This window comes from Rhinolophus sinicus, linkage group LG02, assembly GCF_036562045.2.
Source record: "Rhinolophus sinicus isolate RSC01 linkage group LG02, ASM3656204v1, whole genome shotgun sequence".
NCBI classification, from domain to species: Eukaryota; Metazoa; Chordata; class Mammalia; order Chiroptera; family Rhinolophidae; genus Rhinolophus; species Rhinolophus sinicus.
The window spans coordinates 173,107,983-173,120,626 of NC_133752.1; the positions used below are offsets into that span (position 1 = coordinate 173,107,983).

Genomic DNA, 12,644 nt, shown 5'->3' on the forward strand with positions numbered 1-12,644 from the left:
TTGATCTTCCATGAACAGCTGACCCAGTAAACACACAAGTCATTCAAAATTGAGTAATCGAAATGGAACCAGCATAGGAGCCATAGAGAGACACAACAAGGAAAAATGTGAAGGAAAGGAACAGAAAAATGGGGAACCAAAAAAACACTCAACAGAAAAATATTTCTATATAGATCAGGTGAAAATTTAAACCATTTTGCCACGAATTATAAAAAGCTAATGAAGCAATGATCACTATCGAACAAAAATAAAAAGGAGAGATATAACAGCTCAAGAAAGCTCAGAGAGAAGTGGAAATAAAAATAAAAGTTTCACAGACATGAGGGGGTGAAGGGAAGAGTAGACTCTGCTGAGAGTACAGTAAAGGAAACAGAAGACAGGAATGTTCCCCCAAAAAGATGTTGAAATCCTAATTCCTAGTAACTGTGAATGTGTTCTTGTTTGGAAATGGGGTTTTTCCAGATGATCAAGTTAAGATGAAACGATTAGTGTGGACCATAATCCAATATGACTGGCTCTGTATAAAAAGGGGAAATTTGGACCCAGAGACAGACATATACCAAAGGAAGATGATATGAAGACACAGGGAGAATGCCATCTACCTGCCAAGGAATACTGAGACCACCAGAAACTGGAAGAGAGACCTGTAATAGATCTGTCCCTCCCAACACTCAGAAAGAACCAAGTGGACCAACACCTTGACCTTGAATTTCTAGCCTCCAGAACTATTGACAATAAGTTTCTGTTGTTTAAGCCACCCAGTTTGCAGTACTTTGTTACAGCAGCTTGAGCACACTGATTCAAGGAGAGAGGTGGAAGAACAAATATGCTAACTTTATTGATTATTGGTCACTATAGGGAATTAATCAGCATTACCTCAAGAACTACAGATGAAATAGAGTGCTATAAATAACAGAGTTATAAAGGAAACCACTTGTACAAAAACACAAGTACTTTAGTGTTAACAGAAGAAATACACAAAAATCAAGATAAAGATGTAATTGCAAAAACAGAAAATATAACTTAAATTTTTATGACAAAAACAAGACCAGTTTTGTAATTAATGTGAAACAACTAAATTCACCTTCTAAAAGAAGTGGTTTTCAGATTAGATCACAGAGTAAAACTGCCATGTATAAGGGTATACCTAAAGATTTTCTACTGTCTATTGCTTTGTCCATTTCAAAATGAATCTTGAGTTGCTAGGTAGCAATCAAGTCAAGAGGAGTATGATACCCTTGAAAAAACCCTGGCCCTGTACCTTTGAATACGCAACCTCATATGTCACAAATCAATTCGGAAACTTCTCTGGTATTGATCATACGCTTATGGATGGATCATTGCATATGAAGAGTGTGATTTCAGATATAGAGTACACTAAAGTACAGATAGGCAGAGGTAGGACTCTTTGTCCATAGTTCAAATATGTGTACCCCCAAATCAGAAAAGTTAAAAATAAAAAGATGGCAAAAGCATCAGAAAAATCCAACTGAAGAGAAAGCTGGGGCTATGCTCTTAATATCAAAGTTGAGTTCAAAGCAAAAAATATTAACAATATTTTAAAAAGCACTTTATAATGATAAAGGATGTAATTCATAGTAAAGATATAACAATTATGAGTGTCTATGCACCAAATCACATCGCACCAACAGTCATAAAACAAACTGGTAGGTGACGCAGGAAGAAAGAGGCAGAAGCACAATAGTAGTGGGAAACTAACCTCTTTCCACCCATGAAATAGCAAGTAGATTATTTTTCCTTCCACACTTTTACTTTGCAAACTCCCCAGAGTTGCTGAATTACTGCAATCTAAAGAGAATACCTGAACTATACATGAAATGGGATAGTGTTACTTGAAGGTAGACTTAGATTAGTTAAAAATGTATATTATAAACTCTAGAGAAATCATTAGAAATATTTTAAACAAGTATAATTGATAAACTAAGAGACTAGATAAAATACCACAATATAAAATGCTCAATTAAAACCAGAGAAGGCATAAAAAGAATCATGTGGTAACAAATAGAAAATATTTATAAACAGTTGATATTCATCCAACTATATCAATAACTATATCAATAAATACACCAATTAAAAGGCAGACTGTTAGGGTGGATAAGTCTATACTGGAAAAGCATAAAGATCTAAAAACAATAACCTAAGTTTCCACCACAGGAAACTAGAACACACAAAAAAGACAATTTATTACTAAAGCAAAGAGAACAAAAGAAATAATAAAATTAGAACAGAAATCAATGAAGTTAGACACAGGGAAAGCAGTAGACGGAACCCAAAAATCAAAGATTGTTGTTGGTTTTTTTTTGAAAGATAAATAAAATTTATAATCCTCTAGTCAAGTTAAGAAAAATGACACAAATTATCATTATCAGAAATGAAAAAGGGATCACCACTATTGATTCCATAGACATTAAAAGGATAATAAAGGAATACTATGAACAACTCTATGCCCACCAATTTTATAATTTAAATGAACCAATTCCTTGAAAGAAACATAATACCAAAACTCACACAAGGAGAAATAAATAACCTAGTCATATCTCTATTAAATAAATTGAATCAATAATTAATAGTCTTCCGAAAAAAATAAGTCACAAGGCCCAGATGGTTTTACTGGTGAATTTACCAACCTATATGGAAAATAATTTAATATTGATCAAAACTTAAAATGTACATATCCTTTGGCCCAGGAAATTTTTCTTTAAATATATTTGCACATATGGGAAACAATATATGCAGGAGGTTATTCATTACAGCATTGTTCTTATTACCAAAAGATTGAAAACAATGCTAATGTCCATTGATTGGCTACTTCGTAAGTAAGTTATGGCACATCATACATGGGACTCTATACAGCTGCAGAAAAAATGAAGATGTCCCTCATGTAGCAATATGGAATGATTTCTAAGATATGTTGGCACATAAAAATAATGTGTAGAAACCATGAGTATAGTATGCTCCCATTTGTGTAATAACAGAGTGAGAGAAGAATATATGCATATACTTACTTGCTATGCACACAAAAATCTCTGGGAAAAATACATCTGGGAATATAACAATACATGCTTCTGAGAAATGGAAGTGAGTGTTAGAAGGAAACTCTTCACTACACATCCTTCAGTACATTTTGAATATTTGAAATATGTTTTTTACTCTAAAAAATATATGACATTTTTAAAAGTTAAATTTCGCTATTGCTCCCTCCTAGAGATCTTGATTTGGGACCAAGGATTCTGCATGATTAACAGGTTCTCTGTGATACAGGATATGGGTCCACATCACAGGTCCACATCTCAGTGTTAGAAGAGAAGTAGCACAGAAAATGAGGATGAAGACATCCAGGTGGTGATCCCAATAGAATGGGAAAATTATAACATTGCTCTAAATAAGATAAGATGGAAGGGGAATGTCCCCAAATAAAGGACAATCCATCCATGTAGATGTAATTGGGAATTAGATCCTTCTACCATTCTGCTATTTTAATATAGACTATGTCATCAAAAAAAAAAAAAAGCTGATGTTACAATCCAGTTATGGACATAGTAAAGTTCCTGTCTTTTGATTCCTCTTTTTCTCCAGAATTGCTGATTATGATCAACCTCTAATTTTCAGATAAGCATATTTTACATATTTTCCTTCTCCCCTCTAAAAAAATGTATTTGGTGTAGGAATGGAACACTAGACACTAATACACACACACACACACACACACACACACACCTCGCCAGTAACCCTGATCATGTTGTCAACTTCCCTAGAGTCCCGCCCCCCCCCCCCACCCATCCCACCTTCATTCATTCAACAAATATTTATTGAGAGCCTATGTTTCTGGCACTATTCTAGGTGCTGGGGACAGATTCCTGATCAAGGTCCCTCCCCTCATGTGCTCATTCTAGAGAAAAGAGGTAGACAAAAGGGAAAAAAAAGCATAGAAATAAATTAAACATTTTCAGATAATGATAAGTGCTCTGGGGGAGAGGAAACACATTTGATTGGGTAGTCAAAGAAAGTCTCACTGAAGAGGTGACCTCAGACCTGAATGATGAGGAGGAGCCAAGCAAGCGAATTTCTGGGGGGGAAGAACATTCCAAGCAGAGGAATAGTGAGTGCAAAGGCTCTGATCTAGAAACATGCTTTCATTCTTGAGGAATGCAAAGACCAGTATGGCTGGAGCATAGCAAACTAGGAGGAAGACACTCAGATATTAGGTGAAATAAGCACCGTGTGTGTGTGTGTGTGTGTGTGTGTGTGTGTGTACTACCATTTAGCTCTACACCATCATTTGATAGTAGGTCGCATGTATCAAGTCCTCTAACCCTCTTAATACGTTAGTGCATATTTTCTAAGGGTATTCTCTTATAGAACCACAATACAGTTGTCAATTTTGGCAACTTTAACATTGATACACTACATGCACCTAATCTACGGTCTGTATTCCAATTTTAAAAATTATTTGCCTAATGTTCTTTATACCATTTTTTCCTAGCACAGGGTCCAGTTCACAATCACAGACAGCATTTAGTTGTCATGTCTCTTTAGTTTCCTTTCATCTGAATCAATTCCTCAGCCTTTTCTTGTCTTTTAAAACTTTGGCTTTTTAAAATAATACAGGCCAGTAATATCATAGGATTTTCTTCTGTTCGGGTTTTTCTCATGTCTTTATGTTTCGGGTTATACATAGATCTTTGGCTGGAATGCCACATAGGCAACTCTCTGTTCTCAGAGTGTCAATCCAGATGCCCGTCATCCCTGTTGGTGATGTTAATTTTGATCATTTTGGGAAGTTATTGTCCAGTTTCTCCACTGTATCATTACTCTTTTGGAGAGATACTTTGAGAGCATGTAAAAATCTTGCTCCTCATCAAAGGAACTCTTCAAACCTAAACACAGTAATTTATACCTAATAAAATTGACAATAATTCCTGGGTTCAATTCCTGGATTATTTAGAAAAAAATGTTTAACCTTTAGTTTGTTTAAATCAAGATCCAAAGAAGGCCAATACAATGCATTTGCTCAGTGTGTCTCTTGAATCTCTTTCAATCTCTGAGAAGGGATCATAAATTCTTAACAGTCCTTACAAGCATCAAGTTCTATCATTAAGGAGAAAGAAGGTCATTATTCTATTTCTAGCACCTGGCACACAAAACTCGTAAATTTCTGTTGAACTGTTGGCTCCTCACTTTCCTCACATGTACAAACACGGTCTCACTCTGCTGCAGGGAGCCGCTGTGCTCTGGTCTCTCCAGACTCTACAAGCAGAATCCTGCTGCTGGATAAGAAGAACTTGGACAGGCCTCCAAAATATTAGCATAGCCAAAGTCCCAGCAAGGCCTGAGCCAGGGCTGCTCAAGACATGGACATATCCAGCCACCAACTCAGGAGGCAAAGGTGTAAAACGGGGGAAATAGGACTGCCTCAACATTATCTTAGGGCTGAGTTATGCAAGAGCCCTCGTGGCTGAGCTATAAGCGCTGGTGTGGAGAGGAGCTTCAATCCTGGCTGACAATGACTGTAAAATGTTTCTATGCCATTACTGGGAATGGCAGAAGCTGAAAACACTCACTGCAATACTGCAAACTTAAATATGGCGTGGGTCGGTGGGGGTGGGGGTGGGGTATGCATGTGTGTGTCGCAACAGAAGCTTGAATTCCCCCTTTGGTGCAGGCTGTTACGTTTGGGGAAACTGCTCAAATGAACCACTTACTTTAATGAATGTGAAGCAGAAACCTTGGTGGGAAATGGCCATGTTTGGGAAGCTGTGGCTCCTAGGAACCAAAGGACTCTGAGCATTGGCAAAATGGGTCATCAGCATGTGAGCTGAGGTTGTGTCTGCAGGTCACCTCCTTTGGCGGGAAAAAAATGTTCATTTTTAGGTATGAAGTTAGACCACGCTGTAGCTAAAAATGAATTTGAGGAAAATATATTTGTCCTGATTTGAGCAACTGCAACCAAGTGATGAGTATCTGAGGCAAAGAAGAGTGACTAAGAGACCTCATCTACACCTCTCTCCTGAGGAAGGGCTACAAAGATAACCGATGGCTGCCACATTTTTAAGGTTCTTCATTCTTCGGGGAGCTTAGGCCAAACACCTTGGAGTCATCCTCAACGCCTCACACCCCATTTCACCAGCAAAATCCTATCAGGTATATCTTCAAGTTCATCCAGAACCCAACCACGTCTCAGCATCTCTACAGCCCCCACCCCTGTCTGAGCCACCAACATCTCTTACCTGCATCACCTCAAGGGCCTGCTAACGGGTTCCCTGCTTGTGCCCTTGCCCCTACTGTCTATGATCAACAACACAGCAGCAAGAGAAGTCCTTTGAAACCCTCCAGTGGCTTCCCATCTTGCTCAGAATAAACCTGAAGTGCCTATGATGAACGACCTAAAAGGTCCTGAACGATCTGCCTTGTACCCCATCTGTATTAGTCAGGGTTCTCCTGAGAAACAGAATCACTATAAGATAGAAAGAAAGAAAAAGAAAAAAAAAGAAAAAAAAAAAAAAAAATATATATATATATATATATATATATATATATTCCACCTTTTTATCTAATTATACATAATTCTACGTTACATATAGAGATTTATTACAAGGGATCAGTTTGCATGACTGTGGAGGCTGAGAAGTCCCTCGATCTGCCATCTGCAAGCTGGAGACCCAGGAGAGCCAGGGGTGTAAGGTCCACTCTGAGTGGAGAAAACCAATGTTCCAGCTCAAAACCAGGCAGAGATCTCAAATTCTCCCTTCCCCTGCCTTTTATTCTATTCAGGCCTCCACCAGACTGGATGAGGCCCCCCCAACATTGGGGAGGGCAATCTGGCTTATCAATCTACTTATTCAAATGGTAATCTCATCCAGAAACATGCTCAGAGACACACCCAGAATAATGTTTAACCAAATTTCTGGGTATCCCGTGGCCCTGTCAAGTTGACACATGATGTTAACCATCACACTATCCCAAGTCATTTTTCTTCTTTCTTAGTTTAAGGTTCACTTGTAGAGACCTTACTGTGTGCCAGGCAATGTTCTAAGGGTTTTATGATTATTCACCCCCATAACAAGCCTATGAGGTAGTTATTCTCATTGCCTTCATTTTACAGATGAGAACCTTGAGGTTCAGAGAGGATAAATAACTTGCGTAAGGTCACCCAAGGTGTAAGCAGTGGAACTGGGGCTTGGACCCAGATAGCCTGTCTCTAGAGCCCATGCCTCTAGCCATTTCTCCCTTTCTCAGTCACCTCCAGCCACACTGGCCTCCTTGCTTGCCTCAACATACCAGGTACTCTCCCATCTCTGGACCTTTGCACACGCTCTTATCACTCACTTGAAAACTTCTCCTCTACCTGTCGCCTGGATTATGCCCTCATTTCATCAGGTCGCTGTTCAAATCTGACACACCTCTGCCTCAACACAGACCACCTACCCTATTAGTTGACCCTGAACAATGCAAAGGTTAGGGGCACAAAGCACCTACAATCGAAATCTAAAATCAAAGTATAACTTAAATCCACCCTTTGCACATGCTGATTCCCAGCCACAGATTGAAATACATTTGACCCTTGAACAGTGTGGGTTTGAACTACACTGATCCACATAAACACAGATGGGCCCGCACAGTTCAAACCCACACCGTTCAAAGGTCAACTGTTATCATACTTATTAGTGTATTTATTCACTGTCTGTCTCCCACATTGAAACGTAAACATCAAGAAAGCATCGCTTTTTGTCTGTTTTGCTCTTCACTCCAGTTTAGAACTCCAGAGCTTACCTGGAAACCTAGGAGGCATCCTATAACCTTTCATTCTGTAGTTCAGAAGCAAAAATGTAAGGAAGCAATTCCCTGGTGACTAAATGTCTGTGGTACTGATTTTATGCTATTGTCTAGGAGGAGGCAGAGGAAAAATTGTCACTACTCTGGGCAGGAAGTGGGTCTCTCCTGAAGGCTGGAACACGTCCATAGTCAACACCTGGATGAGAAATGCTGACTGGGCAGGCAGTCTGTGCAGGTCGGGGATGGAGGGTAAAGAGGAGGGAACTCCCTCCTCTCTGAGTCCCATTCCCTTGGGCCAGCATTCAGAAGAGTCTTGGGTGCACCAGAAGACACTCTGCTAACACCAATCATTTAGCCACTCTACTATATAAAAATCTTAGTGAGACAGACCCCCCCCTTACCTGGACGATAAGTTCCAGCCTTCTTAGTATTGCATATACTGTGTTCTGATGCCTTATTGCCAGTTAGTACTTGATTTGCATACGTCTTGTCTATAGGGAACGAATGGCCCCTGTTTTAGCCTATCTGTTCCATCACTCTCATAACCTATTTTACAGAGAAAATTTAAGCCTCTGACATGAGCTCCCACAACTTCTCACCTGTAACCTACAAAAGTATATACACCTATACCCATCTTTTCCTCCTTCCCTCTTTTCATAATGGTAGATATGCCCAACCCCCATATTCTGATTCACTTCTGTTTTTAACTTATTAGAAACATCACTCAGTCAGCTATCTCGCTCCTAAATCTTTCACATCTCCCTTCTTCCTAGCTCCTTCCTTTCAAAATTAAAACTTGCTTCAGTCTTTCCCATGCTAAAAAAAAAAAAAAAAAAAAAAAGTGTATCTTGAACCCTCCTCATTTAGCGGCTATATATTTCCCTCCTCTTTTTAACAATCAAATCGTGTTGTCTCCACTTCTCTACCATCCACTCACTCCTCTGGTCACTCAGTCTGGCTTTCCGCACCCCTCCACTGCATTGTACCTGTTCCTGCCAAGGTCAGAGGCATTCTTGCGCTACATCCAATGGACTCCTCCCAGGCCCTTTCTCACTTGAATTCTTGGCAGCATTTGACAATGTTCATCACTCCTGCTGGGAATACAGTCTTCCCTTGGCTTTTTGGCTTTGTGGCTCCATGGATTCCCCCCTCCTTATGTCACTACTTTCCTTATTCTCCTTAGTGCAATTGTCCTCCACTACCTGTCCCCTTTAATGTTGGGGTTCCTCCGTGTCCTTGTATATTGGGATTCCTATGCTCTCTTTTCTTATTCTACATACTCTAACTGGGCAGTTCCATCATTTCCAAGGTGCCCATGATTAGCCAAAGATGCTGACGACTTTCAAAGCTATTTCTCCAACCTATTCCTGGGGACTATGCTAACAATGCTACCAATAATATCAATGCAGTGAAAACAGTCTCTAACGTCTTTGGTATCTTTACTATGTGACAATTATAACTTAGTTTCCCCAGAGAGAAAAGGCTACTCTGAAAGTGCTAGTAAACCAAGTTTGTGAGCCTGAAAACCTGAAGCTGAGAATAATTCTCCCGACTATGATGTCTCAGGGCAGAAATGTGAATATTTCAGTAAAATGCCATTTCTTAATGTGTGATTTATTTTTAAATCAATAAATTAAAGCTCATTTTGAAAGAGGGAAGACCAAAAGTAAAATGGCTTATCGTGCCTGATTGCAATCAACTACAACAGTGGACACAAGGTTCCATTAGTCAGTCCTATTTGAGGGAAAAGATTGTATAAAATGACACACCCTCAGTGTATAGTACGTTTTTGAGCTTCAACTCAAAGTTAGAATAAAGGTAAAAATCAAAGTTAACCAAATGTAACTCCAAATCATTGAACCATCTTTGCTCATCTTATCTCCCCTTAAGGCGGGTCTCAACTCTGACTTCCCTTATAATCCACTCACTTGAGAAAGTATGCTGGTTTCATGCTGCAGAGATGGAAGAGGCAATTGTCTCGTGTATCAGAAAGTTAAACTTCCCTTTAAAGTTTCTTTCCTCAAACTCTTCCTCTCTCCTCCGCAGCTGAATTCTCTCTCTGTCTCCAAATCTCTCCTCACCAACCTCTCTTCCTATAGCCCCTGGTCTTGCTTTCTTGCCCTTGTAAATTTTTAGACAGTTTAGCATACATGAAACTTTGTTGATAGGGTTCCACTGTCCTGCTTTGCACATAAATATTACCAGCTCTATTACTTCATGCTCAGGCTCGGTAAACTCTGCTTCTGGTGCTCCTCCCACCAAGCTCCGTATTTTGAGTGGGTTCTTCTGCTGAAGATATTAGCCCCCACCTCCCACCCTCAATCTCTTCAACTAATCTCTCTTCCTGGGTATCATTTCCAGGGAAACAACTATAAGCCACTGCAGCAACTGCTCTGATTAACTGTGAAATCCCCGAGTGTCTTCTTTCCCACCCTCTTTAGCACTTGGAGATTTGGGAGTTTGGGTTCATACTTCCTGCCCTGCTGCACTAAGTGCTTAGAGAAGCATTAAGAGCTGCACGGCTCTGGCCCTACAATACCTGCCTTTGAACCCTGCCCTCACCATTCATTACTAGCTGCTCTTAGGTAGATTACCTAGCCTCTCGATGCCACAATTTCCTAATCTGTAACATTGGGGAAATAATAGCACCTTCCTCCCAGGGTTACTATCAAGGTTAAGTGAGATAAACCAAATAGAGCACTTACAATGCTTACTGGCCCATAGCCAGCCCTCAAATTCTGCTTCATCATAACATTTTATTCTTAAAACCATTGCATGAACAATACATACAATATCTATTGTCCACAGTGCGCGCGCACACACACACACACACACACACACACTATTCAATCATATACCTAATAAATTGCAAAGGAAAGTATTTCACAACATATCAAAGTCTTTAGATAAAGGAAAACCCCTAATAATCTGTGCTTTGAATGATGCATCCATGCAAATGCTCTTGAAGCAGCTGGGTTCAGTTCTTGGTAGCAGAACCAACTTGACCATGGGGGTGGAGAGAGTCCAGCCCCTAACAGTGTCCACAGTGCTTTTAAGTGTCTGAGCTCCTATAATCCTCCCAACTGTACTGTGAGGTGACATTATCACCCCTACATTACAGAGGTAGAAAATGAAGCCTACAGAGGTTAGGAATTTGCTAAAGAGACACTAGTCACACCAGTAGGACAGAGTCACATTGGAATCCAGATCTTCTGACACAATGTCTTTTGATTCCCAAATGCTTTTGCTATTTGGGCTGAATATAGGCTCATATATCACTGTACCTAGTTCAGTTACTAAAATAGGTGATTAGATCTAATATCAAGAACACTTGTTAATCATTCAGTGGTTATTAAGCACCACCTAGATATGACAAGTGAGAAAAAAGTTAAAGAACAATAGATCTTTGCCTTGAACAGATTAGTTTGTATAAAGGAGACATGGGTGTGAGTAAGAAAAATACTCATGGACTCTTACGAAGCAACATACAATCTCTTATGAACTATGAGCTGCATGCTAGTTCACATTTTAACATCTCTACATGCTTCCAAATCAACTGATTGTCCTAGTTTACTAGGCAGCATTTGTTTTCTTTCTTGGTGGCACATAAAGTAACAGTGCCTCTTATAATCAATGGCATCATAGAGTCAAGAAGATACAAAATCATTAAATGGCCATTTATTTTATAGCAATCAACAAATACTTATTTGTTAAAAAGTGAACCTTTTTTTATACGTAATTAATAATTAATATCTGTTACCACAAAACTAGAAGTCGTCAGTGTCACCATTATTGATTTCCACTGCCTAGCTCAGGTTCATTGTACGCTTTCTGAAGATGTAGGCACAGCAGCAGGTCACTCCATGTGGGTTCAAAGCAGCCTATGCAAAGAATAAAGAAAGTGGTATGTGAGCTCAAATAGAAGGACTACACAAAGTTCCTGGAGACACCATGAAAGTTGTATGTTCAGAGAAGTCAGATTTCAAGGGGTGAGTTAGAGGGGGACGATGTCCTGGCACCTCCATCAGTGCGGCACAGGGGCAGGAACATACAGAGGCGAGATGTAGACGGGTAACAGGTCGGGGGCGACAGGGCGCAGCAAAAGCATTACGGGCATTGACATCACAGTCTCCGATTCAAATCTTGGCCAAGCCGCACACTGGCTTTTGACCTTGGGAAAGTCACTTAATTGTTTTGAGCCTCGAGTTCCTCCTTAGTAAAATGGTTATAAACTATTTATGTTTAGTGATGTGCGTAAATATTTGCAAAACACTTGGCAGGGAGAGCAGGCACTCAGTAAATGGCAATAAAATTAGCTAGGAGGTTTGGAATCGGAGTGAATGACCAAAGCCGCGCTTTGTAAAATTAACACGGAAATCTGTGGTTAAAACAGATTGGAGGAAAGAAAGTGGTAAATAGAAAGCTAGTTAAGATGTTTTTCCAATGGTCCAGACGAGGGAGGGGGGTGACAATCTGTGGGTATCTGTAGGAGACGCGGCAGATGCCTCCAGGGACGGGGGAGGGGGGGCTACCAAGACCCTGAACCAGGAAGGTGCACTACCTGCCGGGGACAGACAGAGCCTTAAGGTGGAGTCCCGGAAAAGCACACGAGGAATCGGAAGGCTCCTCAGTTTGGAGCCCAGGTACTTGAGAGAGCCCGCGAGCGGTGAACAGAAATAGGGGTGAGGTGAGGTACGAAGCTCTTCACCGCCGCTGCCTAAATCCTACACCAGGGACAGCCCTTTGGCAGGGCCCGGAGGGAAGCCGCGTGGAGGCGGAGCGCGGCTCTTCCCGCCCCGGCCCCCGCGCACGCGCCCCGCCCCGGGCCCGCCCCACGGAGCCAAGTTCCT

The 12,644-nt window shown here is 40.5% G+C and overlaps 1 protein-coding gene across 1 annotated transcript in view; it reads right to left on the reverse strand.

The window, feature by feature from the left end:
• The window catches only part of FAM234B (family with sequence similarity 234 member B), a 66,106-nt gene extending 53,611 nt beyond the window's left edge, over positions 1–12,495 (reverse strand). The window contains exons 1-2 of the mRNA XM_074325987.1: positions 12,356–12,495; positions 11,555–11,675 (exon numbers count right to left, since the gene is read on the reverse strand). Coding sequence (XP_074182088.1) covers positions 11,555–11,584 — 30 coding nt within the window. The 5' untranslated portion in view covers positions 11,585–11,675; positions 12,356–12,495. The remainder of the gene's footprint in view (positions 1–11,554; positions 11,676–12,355) is intronic.
• Positions 12,496–12,644: the final 149 nt, after the last annotated feature.